The 17,701-nt window shown below is 37.3% G+C and overlaps 1 protein-coding gene across 1 annotated transcript in view; it reads left to right on the top strand.

Annotated features, from left to right (window-relative positions):
• Positions 1–2,664: 2,664 nt before the first annotated feature.
• DPY19L4 (dpy-19 like 4) overlaps positions 2,665–17,701 on the top strand; it is a gene marked incomplete at its 5' end in the record, with an annotated part of 31,488 nt that continues 16,451 nt past the window's right edge. The window contains 13 exons of the mRNA XM_085298722.1: positions 2,665–2,764; positions 2,952–3,059; positions 4,025–4,149; positions 4,810–4,900; positions 6,649–6,770; positions 7,604–7,749; positions 9,600–9,723; positions 10,303–10,437; positions 11,671–11,802; positions 11,893–11,991; positions 13,247–13,320; positions 15,139–15,297; positions 17,080–17,199. Coding sequence (XP_085154848.1) covers positions 2,665–2,764; positions 2,952–3,059; positions 4,025–4,149; positions 4,810–4,900; positions 6,649–6,770; positions 7,604–7,749; positions 9,600–9,723; positions 10,303–10,437; positions 11,671–11,802; positions 11,893–11,991; positions 13,247–13,320; positions 15,139–15,297; positions 17,080–17,199 — 1,535 coding nt within the window. The remainder of the gene's footprint in view (positions 2,765–2,951; positions 3,060–4,024; positions 4,150–4,809; positions 4,901–6,648; positions 6,771–7,603; positions 7,750–9,599; positions 9,724–10,302; positions 10,438–11,670; positions 11,803–11,892; positions 11,992–13,246; positions 13,321–15,138; positions 15,298–17,079; positions 17,200–17,701) is intronic.

The following is a 17,701-nucleotide window of genomic DNA, read 5'->3' as shown; positions in this document are numbered from 1 at the left end:
CCGGCGCCGCCGGGGCCCTGCGCGCCCTCGGCCTGCCGCCGTTCCCGCCCTCGGCGGCGGCAGGGGTGTCTGCGCTGGCCCCGGCGAGACCCGTGCGGCTCTGGCAGCTCTCTGCGGCCCTAGCAGGCCCCGGCAGCCCAGCAGGAGGAGGCCGGATTGGTGGGGGGTCCCGGGGCCGCTCCCCCCCTCGTCCGGCAGCGTCCGTCCGCGCTGCGAACGCCTCCGGGGCGCCTCGGAGTTTGCTCTGCTTGGGCTCCTCTCCATTTCACTGCCGGTGGGTTTCGGTCTCTCCCTTGTTTTGCTTTTAGTCCCCCACAGCCATTTATTTTTCTCCTGGTCTCTTCTGTGCTCTCTCTGCCTGGACTGTAGGAGATGGTGTTTATTCTTGGGGGGAATCGGTAGAAACATGACTGTAAGTAGACACCTAGAGAAGAACAAAGCAAGCACAGACAGCGCTGCCCTCTAATACGTTACAGTCTCCAGCTCTTCTCGGCTTGGAGACTTCCTGGCTGGATGTGATTTCTCTGCATCTTCTAGTCTTCAGTGAGTTTGTCCTCCACAAATGTGTCCCTCTTGCCTTGAAACCTTGGAGCGTGTAGAACATCGAACRGGAGTCCTGCGTGAAGGAGCTGTGTGACAAGCCAGTTCTTTTAACTAGACTCGCTAGGTTTGTTTTCTAGCATTAGGGAAGAAAATGAATCACCCTCTATTCAGCCTCTTCATGTTGCCCGTTAGCTTGTAGACCTCTGTCGTATTTTCTCTTGGTCATTTTTTTTTTTCCAGACTGAGGCGTCCTAGCTTGCTTATTTGTTCCTTACCTGGAAGCCATTGCACACCTCTGATCACCTTTGTGACCCTTCTCTGAATGTTTCCCRGCTCTCCTATAGCCGCCTTAAAACAAGGGGACCAGAGCTCCAGCGTGTTCAATTTGCAGATGAACAGTATATTGCTATAGTGGCCCACAGGAGCAATGAGCAATGCTTTTCTGCAATAGCTACACAAGAATAAGTGGAATGTGCGTTCTCTAAATAAAAGTTTGGAAAAACGTACTGGGAACTTACAGGGAACTAGAAAGCAATCTTGGATAAGAGATTGCTTGCTGGATACAGAGGAACCAAAACCTATGTCATCAATTCAAAATATTAGATTATTTTTAATTGTCACCTTATATGAGTTTATTTTCACCCCATTTGAAGGATTCATGGAAGTGCAACAGCATTTTTCTCGTTTAAAGCAGCTGCAAATGAAAAAGAAATTGTACACTTGAATCTTTTTTATTACTAATTAGGAGAGGGAATTTGTTGAGCAGTCTTCAAAGCCAAGATGAAGATCATTTGCTGCCTCAGATGTAGTTGTTTCAGAATTAGAATTTTAAATTGTTCATTTTTTAGGAGTTTTCCATGACTGGTAACTCTAAAGTTTACAAGCATCTTATAATTTGGCTAGCTTATATKCTAGAGTGAAGAACAAAAATACCTGTTTTCTCCAGTGTTCTCACTGTAATTGCTTTGGTCATCTCCAGCATGACAAAGTAAGGCAGTTATTTTCCCAAGCATGTAAGTACCCACTCTAGTGATTTAAATATTTTTTTTTCACTTCATTTTGTGTGGTTTGAGTAGATATTAATAGCAGTGCACTCTATATTCTTATTACTGAGTTACTGAATGCCCTAAACATTCTTTGCTGAGTATCTTTTCAATTCTTGTCCTGTTTAAGAGGGCAGATATTTTCTGTTTATTCCATGAAAAAAGATGTCCAATTATAACTGAGATTTTGATTTGCTCAGAGTAATTCATGTCTTTCTTTGAAAAACCTGTAAAAACACATATCCATACTTGCTAATATTGACAGATATCACTTTAATGGTTCATTAATATTACTATCTTGTTTCTATCTTATGAATCAAATGTTCTGGAGATAAAAGTGGACTAATTTAAACTTGGAATAATATACAACCAGAATAGTTATCAACTGGAAAACTTTATCATGGAATGTGAAGATTGACTTTATAGAAAAGCTGCTCTATGTTCACAACAAATCACTGGTTGAAATTTTGTCACCAGTGTGGGGCAGTAGGTCAAACTAGATAGCTAAAAATTCTAGAGCATTAATGACACTTAAGCCTTTTCATTACACTCCTGAAATTACATAAATGTTGTGGGATAATGTTTTTAATATCGTAATTATAACAGATTTTTTTTAATGGAGACTTGCATTCCATGAATTAGCCTGATTGCCTCTCAGACTGTAAAGTATTCAGAGCAGGGTTTAAAAATTCCATTGTTTACAGAAAATTTAACAGATGCTGAAGAAGTCCTGATATGCAAYGGTCTACATAGCCTAGCTGACTGGACTTTTTATTGTATGTTAGACAAAGAATTCTTCTATCTGCTTAATTCTTGTAGATGTGGAAGCGGAGGAAGAAGTGTTATTTATTATACTTTACTTTATAAAAGCTTTCACTATATAAATATCAGGCAGCCCAATTTGAAAGTAAGGTATTAGCCCAATTTTTATGTTACAGTAATGTGCATAGTACACGATTTTATTATAGCAGTGTAGAACCAGTATGAGTGTGGAATGGCATTGACACCAATTTCTCCCAGTGTCCATATCCACTAATCTGAACTACTGATTTCCTTCATTTGTATAGTGAGTTGACCATGGAATGAAACAGGAAACCTACAGCTGGGATTGCGGGGAATTGCAGAGGATGGCCTTGAGAGAAAGTTGTTCATCTTTCTAAGGAGTACGATTGGAATTGGTTTGTGTACTGCGAGATTATTCACTTTAGTTATGCCTGTGAAATACTTCCATTGGGTCTTTCTGTCAAATGTGTGCGCTGCGTGGCTGAATCGGCAGCAGTAACTGCCTGTTACCGACCACTGTGTGGATTTCTCAGAGTGCAGTTTTAGATATTGTGTTGCAATAACTTCAAAAAATATGTTCAGGGGCAGCAGACCTGCGACAGAGAAAGAAGCAAAATGACACGGAATCTGACAAAATGGCTCCAGAAGAGAGAAACAAAGAAAATTCAAAGCTGGGAAGATCGCCAAAATGTAAGCTACAGAATTTTTAGCCAAGTTCTGTTTTTTTTTTTTTTTCATTATTCCTTTATGTTTTATGGGAAGATATTTCTAGCACAGTAATTTATAACAGACTTACTGTGAATTAGATTCTTGAATGTTTTTTTGAAAAATAGACATGAAATAGGCATGTGCTTCAGAATTATTTAATAATGACATTTTATGTATTGCAGGGTAAAATGGTAGTCTTAGATTGCTTCAGTTTGTGTTGGGGGGGAGGGTAAGAGTCTTATTGCTGTCTATTTGAGTACAAATAAATATTTTAATTGGACTTGGAATTATCTTTTAGTTTAGAAACTGGAAGGCATGAAGTAATAGTATTGAGGCAAGAATAGACACAAAGTACTTACAGCTTTATGAAAATTAGAACTAAAAACCAAGTGTCATTTGAGACAAGTGCTCACCAAACTACCAAAGACGTAACTTTGATGTTGAAAGTACATACTAACCTGAGGGAGCTACAGGTCAAATAGACACCAGTTGAATGAGTGAACAGATTAGTTCTTTACTCTTACATAGAAAAAACAGAACGGAGATATTGGTGTTTGAGTGATATCTTACTTTTTTTTTGTTCATGTATTTAATAATTTTATGATGTTTTGGGTAGAATTTAGAGTTTATTCTGTTTATTTGGAAGACATTTTCCATTCTTGGAATTCCTTTGAAAATGAAGCTTGTTAAAACATAGAGAAACTTGCAGTAGAGTGTATAGGTATTTTACCTGTAAGAGTCATATGAAGCTATAGTAAAAACTGAGAGAGAAAACTGCAGAAAAGGAATAATAGTGCAATTYTTCATGCATCTGAGATAATTTTGTTGAGATAATTCTGATGCCAGTAAGTTTACTTGATATTTAGAAACTAGTCATACTTCAGGTCATACTGTGTTTGTTTGTAAGTCCTCTGGACTATCTTAGCATTTTCACTGTCCCTTTTCAGATGTGTTAATTCAGCGTTTTGCAAAACTTTTCTTTGGCTGTCTTGCGGCAGTCACTAGTGGAATGATGTACGCTGTGTACCTCTCAACATATCATGAACGGAAATTCTGGTTTTCCAGCAGGCAGGTAAAGAAAAAGTTAAACCATTCTCAAATAAAGTGCTAAACTGTGACATTGAAATCAAAGCTGATCTGTGTCAGTTTGAACTGCTTGCTTTCAAAATCCCATGACTTTCTGCTCAGGCCTCTTTCTTTGATATGATCTCTCTGTTTCTTTTTGTTTCTTTTTGTTTCTTTTCTCTTAAAGCATTTCTGCTACTGATGGCAGTTTTACCTTGTAATATTTTTATGTGCTCTTCCCACTATTTTTTATAGTTGAAATCCATTTCAGTTTGGAGAGAACACTGAAACATACCGGGATTGTATAAGCTAAGCATGCCAGAACTGTATAAACTAAACAACAGGGATATATGGTTTTAAGAAATGTAGTGCTGAGTGAAGTATGTAAAAATTGAATGCGATTCAAACATGTGAGTATGAAGCAGTCCTGTGAATCTTGCACTTACTGTGTGAGTTTGGGCTGCTTTGATTCAGAGCWTACTTGCTTAAGTTAGAGAGCATTATATACCTGACAGAGGTGCTGTGAAGATTAACGTTTTGTAAAATACTTTGAAGAAGTACAGTGAAGTCATAACCATGTGCTGTATTACCAAATCAGCCTATCTGAAAATATATGGTCTTGTATGGGAAGAGATTGCAGGAGGTGAATATACATATTTTTTTCTAGGAACTTGAACGAGAAATTACATTTCAAGGTGACAGTGCCATTTATTATTCGTTCTATAAAGAACTGCTAAAGGCTCCTTCCTTCGAAAGAGGTATGAAAAACATTTGTTTTATTAACCTTGAAAAGTCCCGTTTTACTTTTGGAGACAGCTTTGAAAACTCCTGCAGACTAAGGAGGTTGGTTTTCTACTCTCATATAAGAATATGGGTCAGATTAATTAAAAACTGCATGCTGACCTAGCTTTTCAGAGCCTTTTAAAAGAAATAGACTCTTAACTATCCTATATTCCAGACAGTTTGCCTTTAATAGTGTAGACTGGGAATTGATATTTTTCTGATATTGTCCTATATGTAAGTCCTTGTTGGGTTTRTCTCTGCTGCACTGTTGATTCTTTTGCTGCGTAAGCACAATTGATCTTTAATTTAGGGGTGGGAGCCAGAATTACTGATTTCCATCCCCTATCAGAAAATAGGCCAGTTTCTGTCAAGAGTTGATCATCTCAATGCTGCCGGAGGTTTCTACTCCTGCCAGCTCTGATGAACTGGTGTTGATGAGAGCTGACAGAAGGGGGAGCCAAAACCTACAGGCAGGAGAGCAAGCTGGGTGGCCGAGGTCTCCCTTTGCACTCCTGCTGCTTACCCAGCTCTGGCTCCAGTCATGCTGACCCCGGGTGAGCTGGATCAGGTCCTTGAACCGTCAGAAAACTGAAGCAGTGGTAAGACAAACGAACAGTTTTGTGCTGGTTTAGTGGGTTCAGAAGACCATCAGGACTGTTGCAAAGAAAAAGATAAGAACTCCAGGAGAGAGGAAGGAGTCAATGGCTGTATCTGGCAGCAATCAGCTGCTGAGTTAGTCCAGTCCTCTCAAGAAAATCGTCCTGAGCCAATGAAACTTCATAGGTACAGTTTTATTGGYTGAACAGTTTCCTGGCTGATGGATAGCATATGTCAGCAATATGTTTTTGGTACAGTCAGTTCCTTATTATCTGTGGGGTGATTAYCCAGACTGTGGATGGATATACTACCCCATTCAGGCATGCTGGAGCTGCCTCTGCAGACAAGTAGACTTGTATCTGCTAGGTACTCTGAAGGCATTCGGGTTTGGATGCTGCATCATGGCTATGCAGAGCCCAGTTATTAGTCCTGCAAGRCCTGATTTGGCCTGCAGAAAAACAGCTGCAGATCACACACCAAGATATGTTCAGGGCTGGAAACAGAATATGATTTGGCTGTTGCACTGTTGTGTTGTTCTTTTAATTTGTTTTAATTAGTCCCCTTCCTCCATTACTGTAAGTCATGACAAGTTTTTTTTTTTTTAATTCTAGTACCTTTCAAAATTATGTATAATACTAGCATGTCAACATCAGTAGAATATCAGTACCATATAAAAGCRTATTATGTCAAGTGAATGATTCTTAGAAATCTCAGAAATATAGGACTGGAAAGGTTGTTGAGGCCATCATAACTTACTTCTTTGTGGACACGATTTTAATAAATTACGATTATTCTGACTAGAGCTTTGTCTTGTGTCTTAAGAACATCCCTTGAAGGTGTACTGTAGGTAGATTGTTCCAGGATTGTGACAATGTGTTGATATTGGAAAGACTACAGTTTAACCAGTTACTTTTGAGCACTCCGTTTAAAGACTGGTTTAAGAAATGATTTTGTCACAAAACCAGTAGGGTGTAATGGCATCTAATGCAGAAATTTATTCTTTGCTTAAATGCTTCAGTAACTTTAGTAGTCAAATTTGTTTCCCTGTACTTCTGAGTACCATTTCACCCCTTTTAGGAACAGCAATAGTGAGTGTTTTCAATAATATATWTTTTTTTGTCTATAGGTGTTTATGAACTGACACACAACAATAAGACAGTGTCACTGAAGACCATAAATGCAGTCCAGCAAATGACTTTATATCCAGAGTTGATTGCCAGTGTATTGTATCAAGCATCTGGCAGCGAAGTATGTGTATTTTTTTYCTACTATTTGTGCATACATTATGATTGTATGAGTGTGTGTGTGTGTATTCTATGCTGTATACAATGAATACATGTAAGTTGTTGAATGAATTGTGAGCTAAGCCTAACATGGATCCAATTTCTCCTCAGTTCTGGTCAGTCTCTGGCATAGGATTTGAGGACTTATATGCACAAGGCTTCTGTCTGTTAGTTCTTTACTTCTGTTAAGTTGCTTAGAAATGTGGAGAGTATCTGTGCTACCTGTTRAAAATAGAAAAGTTAGCTCCTTCAGAGAACAGTGTAGTGGTACCTGTCTGTAACTAGAAGTGTTTTTCCCTTTTACCTGTACTTATATAGATGAACCTCATCTCTTTCTGCTACACTCAGGCCTTGTTCTGCTTATGCTGCATAGTGATGTCCTGTTTTATGCTCTTTCATTTATCGCTCTTACCTTTTTTAATATATGCTGCTTTTCTGCCACATCATTGCCTCTCCAAGTTCCTGCTCTACATAATTTCTTTCACTAGTCCTGTGAACTTTATATGTCACTGCAATATGGATTTATTAAATCTGACACACTTAATATTCATGCTAAAGCAAACACAAAAATCATACCGCTAGCAGGCTGAGTGTTGAAGTGTGCTGTTCATTCACAGTGCTTTGTTCTCCCTAAGCTCAAAATAAAAGCGTTTGATACTTTTCTAGAAGAGCTGCCATCTCTTACCTGTTTGTAAAGCACATAGCATTCTGTCAGCAGTATGCAAATAGTAAATAGTAATCATTTTCAACTTCAGCTCAGTTGCCACTATGTGTCTTTGTTTTTATTTGTGATTTCAGGAAGTTATTGAACCAGTGTATTTCTACATTGGTATAGTTTTTGGACTGCAGGGAATTTATGTGACTGCATTGTTTGTAACCAGTTGGGTTATGAGTGGGACTTGGCTGGCAGGAATGCTGACTGTAGCATGGTTCATTATTAACAGGTAAGAAAAACATCTTTATATAATCTGGCTTGTCAATAGGATATTTAAAAATATTGGAACGAGGTGGAATGCTTTCTGTTAAACTTTGTGTTCAAATTGTGAAAGCAAGCTCTTGTGCGGAGTACAAAACATTTCCTAGAGATGTTTTGATTCTGATGATGCTTTTATTACTGGAAAGGCCTCCTGAGGTCTAAACCAGCCATGCTGTCACTTAAACTGAGCTTATATACATGTGTGAGTTACATGAGTATCCGGATACAATTCCATTTTGCAAAAACATTCATCAGAAGGCTTTGATTTTGTTCTGGTGAAGAATGAAAACAGATTTCAGAAGCTGCTGTAGAACAGAATTGTCTGAGGCCAGCTGTAAATATTCTGATGGTTGTTCTCTAGCCTAGAAGGAAATGACCACGCACGTTTTTCTTGTAAAAATTCTTTGATATTTTTGAATCTGCTTTGTGCAAGTGCTTTGTATGCAAAGTTAAATCTTCCTAGATGATTCTGATCTCAAGATTTTTTAAAAAATCTTTTTGACGTGTTTCATGTGCGTGAAAATCTCTCTCTGCTTTATGAATCGCCACAACAATAGGAAGCATCGTTTAGGCAATAAGAACTTGTGTTCTGTTTCTTGTTTGTAACAAATGGCTTTGGGAATTCCTGTGAATTTGAGAGCACTTTCTAACTGCAGATAATGCTGATGCCCTTGAAGGAAAAGAGTTACAGAAGAGCACAGTGTTAGTGATGTCTTTGAATTTGAATGTTGGAAAGCATCTTTCAGGGGTGAAAAGTCATCATGAGTGCATCTGTGATCAGTAGCTAAAAATACTATTCATTAAGCTGATGTGAGCAATGGAAAGTAGGAGGAAATGTTGAATAAATCTTTTTTTAAAAAAAGAACAACAAAGATTAAACACTGCTACAAATTGAAAGGTCCAGTAGTTAAAAAAGCTCCAAATATGCTTTTGTAAGAAGCTTCAGAAGTAAAAATGAAAAGTGACACTTTCAAATATCTAAATGATAAAGGAGCTCAAGGCTTCTTTTCAAAAGCATTGTAGATGCAAAGAAGCCTATGTACCTCTGAAATGGTGCCTTTGATCACATTTGAAAGTGTGACTTGTGCTTCTAAGTCACTTTAGCACTTTTGAAAACTTTCTCCTACAGCTCACGTTGTGCAGATACTATCAAGTCATTTCATGAGAAGATCCTGCTGCTCTTCTGTCCCATGCTCCCCATACGTCTTTAATCTTTTATGTTGCTAGGCAGAATTTCCCCTCTAGACAGAGCATCTGCTGGTGCTAAGGGGGAGCATTACTTTGTAATCTAAATATGTTGTGCTTGACTATCTAAACCATTTTTTAAAAACTTTGTAAGAGAACTGAGTTTTTTTCCCCTCAGCTGTGAACTAGTTTTTATTCTCGTGTGAAAGGCTGCTGTTAGGGCAGTGATCCCCTATGCCTATGGACATAAGATCATTTAGCACTGCTCACAGCCAAAGGAGCCTCTCTTGCCATAGCACAGGTTGGCAGAAGGAACAGGCTATGATACTTCTGTCTTGCACAGTATTGCAGGGCAGGAAGGGCTGGAAGCAGGTGCTTTTGGGTTCAGTCCTACAAATTCCACTTATGCAGAGACCTGCGGACTAAGTGAGTAAAGATTAGGATCTTCCATGCTGATGCTGTTAAATTTGTGACCTGTATCAGCAGCAAAACTGTCAGTGTTGCTTTAAACCTAATATAGGAATAGTTTTATTACAAAGCCATGCTAATGACTAGAAGCAGTGTTTAGGCTTTCCATGATAGGTTTGTTCTGTAAATCTTTTATTAATTTTGTTTGTCTGTACTTTGTTGTAGGACAGATACAACAAGAATTGATTACTCCATACCATCAAGGGAAAACTGGGCTTTGCCGTATTTTGCATGTCAAGTAGCAGCTCTCACAGGCTATTTAAAAAAAAACCTAAATTGTTCTGCTGAGGTAAAACAAAATTAATTTCATAATAAAGAATACCTGGTAGAACTGTGCCCCAGAGTAGTTGTTACTTTGTCCTTTTTTTTTTTTTTTTTTTTTTTTTTGTCCTAGCAGGCAGAGAACAGTAGATGTTTTGTTTGTTCTTTTCAAATCAACCACTTGAATTTTTCCTAGGCATGTGCAGTTTTTGCTTGTAGTGCTAAGGGACTTGGGCCCTGCCTTGTTATGCCCCCATGAGGCTTTAGAGAGAACAGTGTGGTAATGAGCTCTGCGATATATTTTTAAGATAAACTGATACAGATTTTTTTCTCAATATATAGACAAATTGATTGCTTTCCCTGTTACCTGCTCTCCCTGTCTCTCTGTCAAAGATGTTTCTTCTGAATGGCTGTAAATGTTTTTGAATGTTTCAGTGATGACTTTCTTTCCTCTGAGAAAATGTTAAATAAGTCTGAATTCAATATTTAAATTAATTCATAAAATAATGAATTTCCACAATTTCTGTTTTAATGACCTCTGTGTTATTTAATGATAGTTGCATAGTGATGAAAATAATGCTTTTTTTGTTCTTTTTTTTTTCTCTAGAAGTTTTGTTACCTTTTGGTGAGCGCTTCGACATATACCTTCATGATGATGTGGGAGTATAGTCATTATCTCCTGTTTATCCAGGCTGTTTCTCTTTTTCTACTAGACAGCTTTACCCTGGCACAGACAGAAAAGGTATTAGAAGTCTGATATTAGAACTTTCTGATCATTAGAGAAGTAAATAAAGCCTCAGTGTTGCCTGCTGTACATACTTCTGAGGAGCTGCAAAGAGCATAGATTGAGCAATGGCTTGAATGCCTTGGAATAGGGGCTGACCTGAAGTGTATGTCGTGTCTGTCAGGAGAGTGGAATGACTTCAAACTTACTTTTGGTCTGCTTTCTTAACAAGGGTCTGAAACTAAGCAAAACTCTTAAGGCTTGAAAAATATTCTTCAAGAACCATGCATCCTTTGCCCTAACTGCCTCTCCTTTCCCTTTCCTCTGTATTTGCTGCAGAATGGAGGTGGCCCAAAAGCTTCCCCATTGGCTTTGTGCTATTAAGATGCTCATTTTCACCTTGGATAGTCCACCCTATACTGATTTAGTCAAAAATAGGGTAGCCAGATGCTGTAGGTGAATTGATATTTCAGTACAGGGAAATTTTGAATTTACTCTGCAAAATAGTTCTTAGGAATGTTATAGTAGTAAGACATTTCTACTCAGCCTGTTCCTGAGACATACATGTTCCTTGGTACATGCGTGCCTTCTAGTTTTATTATATGAAACTTTAGTTTCAGACTGCATGCAATAGTGATTGGTGACCTGTTCTTTCATTGGCTTTCCTTCTGTCCCTCATTAGTGGGAAATGTTTGAGCTGTTTAAGTCCAATAGAGGCCTTTTAAAATGGGGGGGGGGAGAGGAGATGTGTGTTTCAATGAAAGTCCAAAGAATCAAGTGTCAGTGTTTCTGAGATCTGCTTATCAATGAGTAAATAACAGTGAGTTTCAGTAAAAGTGTGTGTATCCTTGAGATAGGTTAAATGGATAGTTGTGGGGCCAGGTAAAGTGCATGTTTACAGTAGTCAGCTATTTCACAGAAACTTTGTGCATTTATAGTGTTGCACTGTGGTTTCTGCTTCTTGCAGCACTGGGTCACAGTAAGGTGCTGCAGAATGGAGAGACTAAGTAAAATACAGCTTTTTTGGCATATTCACAAGTTTCCTGTGAAGTAGTTGTGCACTAGTTACATAGGCTGACCAAAGTCATTTTGATGTGAAGTACTTTTCAGAGCCAAATGATGTCCTGACACATTCATGAGTTGGAAGATAGAAATTTAGCTGAGCTGATTAACAGGGATATGGAAGGAATTATCTACTGTTCTAGAAAGCAATACGTATACACTGTAATTTTATTTTATTTTTCTCATCAGGTGCATGAAGTATACAAAATCTACTTGTTTTCTCTCTTCTTGGGGTACCTCTTGCAGTTTGAAAATTCAGCCTTACTAGTATCACCATTACTAAGTCTTGTAGCAGCTTCAATGCTCTCTAAATGCCTTCAGGTAACTAGCCTCTTCTATAACTCTGACTGTAATTTTTATTGGTTAGACTGAACTCCAAATAATGTGGAATTTAAAAAAATATTTTTGCAGATGAATATGAAAAAAGGTACATTTATGTCAAGATTGCTGAAAATAATGTACATTTACTTGGTACTTACAATAACAGTGACACTAAACTTCTTACTGAAGGTAAGATTCCTTAGTAGAAGGAGTGATACTAAGTCATATTCTAAGTGTTAGGTTACAATTAATGTTGGAAAAATCTTTACAAGTGTTACTTATTTTATTGTTCTGACAGTTCATAGTTTATAGCTTAATTCAAAGAAAATGGAGGATTAAAGGTTGAGTCATTTTGTGTCTATGTTTATAAAAGTCTATATAACACTCAAGTAGCGAGTTTTTGTAGTTTTTTTTTTTTCTCTGAAATTCCAGAAAAAAAAATACCTCTTGGATTGAGATTCAAGCATGGTCTATAAATCACACTTTGGCTATTTCATAAGCGTGGGTTTTGTTATAGCTTGGATGGCCTCTACAAATTGGGCTGAACATTAAAACAATATTCTTGTGCATGGAAAAGAGCTGGTAGCCAGGAACAGGTATGAGTTGTCCCAAGGTAGATGTTAATTCTCGATTAAATTCCTACTAGGACATGGGAACAGAAACCTTTACTTAATGTGGGAGTTGCTGGGAGCTGAGATTACACAATGGAATTTTAGCCTGGTTTTGCATTTCAATTAGCAACTCCCTCTTTCTGGCCCTAACCTTTTACATAGTTTACTGTGCTTTTCTTCCATGTCTCAAACTCACTCAGATTGTGTTAATTAACAGTGTTGACTTAAAAATAAAGAACSTAGTGAACCCTAAAAAGTTTGAGAGAATGCTAAGATCTGATTCTTTTCTTGTGCCATTCAGATTGGCTAACCGTGCTGTATCTCCAGGAAAATAAAACATAACCTTGAAAAGTATATGAGCTAAATTATGTAGACAGTACATAACTTTTGACTGCTCAAAGAGTTAATTATGTGAAGATCTCAAATGCTCCTAACTTTCGCTAGGCTGCAGTCCTATTGTTTAGTGGAGCCAAACACAATGTTCTTTGGCTTGCTTGAGGGTAAGTCTCTGTCCATTTTTCATGATCCTTCTCACATTGCTCGGTAGTCTTCTGGCAACTTGTTGACAGCTTTCCACTTGCCCTATGATTGGGGTATATCAATGAAATGAAGGATGTGATATTTTCCAGGAAACCCTAAAGACAGATTTATTTAAGTGAAACTTTATAATACTGCCTTGGTACCTTAATTGCCAGCCCAACCCAATTAACTAGTTTTAAATAAATCTTGAATAGGTGATTATTCTCTGCCATTTTGTAAGCTGAATGAAGTGACTGCATGAAAGCTGTTTCCAGCACTTGATAAGATTTTGTCTCTGCTAAATTAATTTTCAGATGTTTGTTCCTCATAAAGAAAATGAGCACTTGCTGAAGTTTCTTGAAGTTAAACTTGGCTTAAACACAACTAAGTAAGTTTTAAAGCTTTTTACACCTTTTAAGGTATCCAAACTTCTGAAGCTAATCTGAGAAGAGCAGAATTTCAGGAGCTTACGAGAATATTAAGGGGGAGTTAGGGTAACTTTTTATTTGTCATCTGGTTTTAAACTTTAATTAGAAATTATGCATATACAGAGGTATTGTTTACTCTTAGGATTTGGGGGGCAGGTTCTGAGGTTAGTGTTTCTTTTGCCTTGGCATGAAACCATCTCAGTTTTTGTTTTCTTTCAATGTTGAAGTGCAAAGACTTTCTGTATCCTATCTAATGTTTCTAATAATACTTGAAAGCAAAGATAAGAAGAGAAAGGTAGTGGTACTAACTTCTTACACTTTGGAAAAAAAAGGGCTCTGAATAGAGTCATGAACTATCAGTGGTGTGTCAAAAGAGAGGTTTTTTTAGTTATCTTGTAAAAATAACTCCTTCTAAAACCTTATACGTTTTGGAAGAAATTAGGACAAGGGGCAACTTAAAAGTTGGAGGAAATTTTTAAGATTCTAAGAGAAAGTTTTTGCAGCTGTAAGAGACTGAAAGTTGATCTACAGAAGATACCATGGCTACAGTTTTTCTACAAAACTTCAAACACAGTATTGATAAGGACCGAGATGCCTCCTGGACCCAAGCCAATGTTCGCAGTTCTGTGCAGGAACTGGTATTCCGTTCTGTAAAGTGCATCTTTCTCTTACAAAACTACTTCACAGCCTTTCAGGGAAGGGAGTGGAAAATGACATCAAATTTAACTGAAATTGTCGAGAATTTCTGGAAGACCAAATGTAACAAGGTTGACCAAGACACACTGTTTAATACGTGCACATTCTTGAAAGTCTTACAAGATCAAAAAGGACTGCTTCTGGTCAGGATTTTGCTTTGTTCAACTACCAGGTATTATGGGATATTTTTTTTCCCCCTGAGACTTGCTACATATTACTTTCCAGGCTGTGAAGCTCTGCAGTGAACCCAACGATTGAGACAAACTGAGTGCAGCTGCCTCTGGAAAATTGTGTAACTGTGTGTTGGAATTATGGTTTGCAGCACAAGAACTTCAAGATCTGTCTTTAAGGCTAGTTTGGATGTGCTCAGCTGTTCATCCTTAAACTGGTTCTGTCTAATTGAAAGGGGTTTAGTTCCCTGGTCTTCAATGGAGGGGGGGAGAGGGAGGGTTGAAAAAGAAAAGGAGGAAGGAAAAGCAAAATAAAAATAAGAATGTGTTCACTGCATCACATGCCGCATCAATTCCCGTGGAGAATACAGATCGATAGTGCTTCTTGGCAGACTACATAATCTATCTGCTCATTAACTGAGAAAGAAGAATGATTGAGTGGGTTCAGCTCCAGAATTAGAATTTCAGCTTTAAGAATTCCTTTTTTGGCAATGCCTTAGGCTTGTGTGTGATGTCAGATGAACACTCTTCCTTCTCCATCTCTCCCTTTGAAACAGGGACAAGCAGACCTTCTTGCTTTTATATCCCTAGCATCTTAATCCACTGTGACAACAAAGTGCTTTGTGATCCCCATAATGGAATTATACAGGCCGTTGGGTTTTTGTAAGATAGAAGATTCTTTTTTGGCGGATAAGCTTTTGACAGTTACTTTAAGAAGCACTAGCAAAGCCATTTTGAATTGTTTCAAAATAGTATTTGAAGATGAATGCTGAAAAATGTGTTTCKATATGAACAGGTTAAATTGTGATTGATTGTGTGCTTTTTTCTTTTTTTTTTCCTGTTTTTTTTCCCTTTCTCTAATCTATGTGGTACTATTACTGTTTTTTAATTGATTGTTTTTTGCCTTGCTAGGAATTTTACAATGAATTGGCTCCTTTGTCAAGAATCTCTTCAGGCACCCTCCCAGGACTTTTTTTTGCGGCTAACTCAGTCATCACTATTGCCTTTCTATATTTTAGTATTAATTATCTGCCTTTTTTCTGTAACTCAGGTCATTTTTAGGAGAATTTGGTAAGTAGTTTGTTTATACCTAGAAATAAGTAGTTAAAAATAAGAGGATCTTGAATTAAATTAATAAAAGTGTAATTCCTAGCTGAGGCCTCTAAAGTTTGTTGTATCTCTGAGCTGCAAGGGTGTCCTAGAAAATGGAAAGGTCTAGCTGAGGCTTCTACAGAAAATCTTTTTGTGAGAAGCCCTCTGAGCATCCCTCCTGTCTGGTCAGAGAATTAGTATGGTTTTCTTCCAGAGGTGCAGGACCTGCAGAGCTCCTGCTAATGGTTTTATGATATGTTTATGTCCCTTCCCCTTACAAGGGAAAAAGATTTTCTCTGTTTTCCCTTTCCAACAGTAAAGTCACCTGATCATTGCAGGAGGATTTGTTTTCCTGTTTTGTTTCCAGTTTACCTGTTGCTAAAAATGAACAGGATGGAGTTGAGAGGATTTCAGACTTCTACTGCTTTCCTGTCTCTTTTTTTTATTATTTTTTTTTTTAATCCCTTGTTTACTGTGATAAGGTTCATCAGCCTTTGCTGCCTCAAATGGAGCTAATTAGTAAAACTGCCTTTATTATTTTTAGTTTCACAGTTGTTCATGGTTCTCTTGAGAGAGGGGGTAGTGTAGCTGTCTGTTTGCAGGCTCAGAACAGCAAGACTGTGTAGATCTTGGCATAATTTATCTTGGAAACTGTAATGGCTATGAAATTACCGCTTACTGATAGAATGTGATGAATGATACAACCTCTCAGAAGTTAGGGCAAATTTCTCACTTGTCTGCAATGAAAATCAATGGATTTTTTTCAAGGACAGACTTCTTATAGATCAACATTATGCTGTTATAAATGAAGAATTGTGTCAGGTTGAATGCATGGAAGTATATTCAAAATAATGAAGCTAACTTCTGGATTTTTACTAGTGGTGCAATAGCCATTTATACTTCGTTATGAGCAGTGACTTTGGAATATTCAACAGATTTTTAAGAAAAGCTTAAAATAAAACTTCCTCTCCTCCGAAAGAACTTTCTAATTTTGAAGCAGTTAATAGTATCAAGTATTTTTCCTATTGTGAGGAAGGTTATTACAAAAGTGAAACCTCTATTTATTTAATGGTAGAATAAAATGTCTTCTATCCCATGCCTTGCTATGTCATCTGTAGGAAAACATTCATTGTAAGATTTCTGTTGTGCTTATTTTATTTATATATTATATATATTTATTTATATAAAAAGCATAGCACATGTGTACACACACACATATATATTTATGTGTGTATGTGTATATGTGTGTGTGTGTATATTTTTTTTACATACATAAAACCTGGAATTTATTATAATGTGACTAAAAACTTATGCGTTACTCTGGCATAAGGCAGTGTACACAGTCATGCAGATTCCATAGTTTTCCACCAAGTTAATACTGTGAAGAAATTTAGAATAGTTGAGTTTAAGTGCAGCATGCTTCATCTAAATGTTTGCGGAGTATGCGTGCTCTTGAATTAGACTGTCTCTTGTTGCTGAAGTACCTTAAAAGAAGATTTATGATCATAAGTAGTGTTTCCATTGTATTAATTCGCAGCCATTACTCCAGAGAAGTTACAATCTAAAACAAGGGACAGCAGATACCAATAGATCATTGATGAAGTACAAAAAAACCAAATAAGCAGTGCAGCAGTATTGTATGATATGACACAGAATGATCTCAGTGTACTGCTGACTTAATAGTCATAAAAATATTTTTATTGGCACCTTTGCCTGAGATAATGTCTGAATTAAGTGATGTCTCATTTTCTCCAACTGCAGTGGTGAACCACTGAAAGAGACAGTTAAACTTGAGGATGGTCGAATTGGAGAGAGGCCAGAAATAGTTTATCATGTAATTCACACAATTTTACTTGGTTCTCTAGCGATGTGTTTGGAAGGGTAAGTCTAATTTTGATGTATCTCTTTTGAAAGCAACAGAGAGTTCCTAACTGGACATGATACACTAGTCACTCCTTTGAAATAGTTCTACAATTCAAAATTCTTTTCAGAAATATCTTTGACATACAATGGTATTAGTTAGTAGCGTTATAGTAAAGAGTTTTGACTGTGTAAATTGTACAGAGGAAAATGATGAATTGTGTTACATTTCTCTAAAGCATATTCAAAGTATTTATGCAGCCTAAATCTGAGAAATTAATTGGAGCAAATTTTAATCACTTTCCTTATGATACCTAAGTTCAGCGTTTCACTATCATTCTCTGAATATTGTAGTGTTCTAGTGAAATCTTATGTAGTCTTTTTGATGAGGAGTATATGTGCTGTAATATTGAAATGGAAAAGATTTCTTACCCATATCCCTGTGTATATCTAAGCTAGCATGAAGTATACATTTTCTTGACATGTTAAAGCAGGAACAAAGCAGTTTTGAATGGTATTGTGT

The sequence above is a fragment of the Rhea americana genome, unplaced genomic scaffold, assembly GCF_003343005.1.
Source record: "Rhea americana isolate MKP2758 unplaced genomic scaffold, rheAme1 scaffold_0, whole genome shotgun sequence".
NCBI lineage: Eukaryota > Metazoa > Chordata > Aves > Rheiformes > Rheidae > Rhea > Rhea americana.
This window is presented reverse-complemented; position numbering and strand designations above follow the sequence as displayed.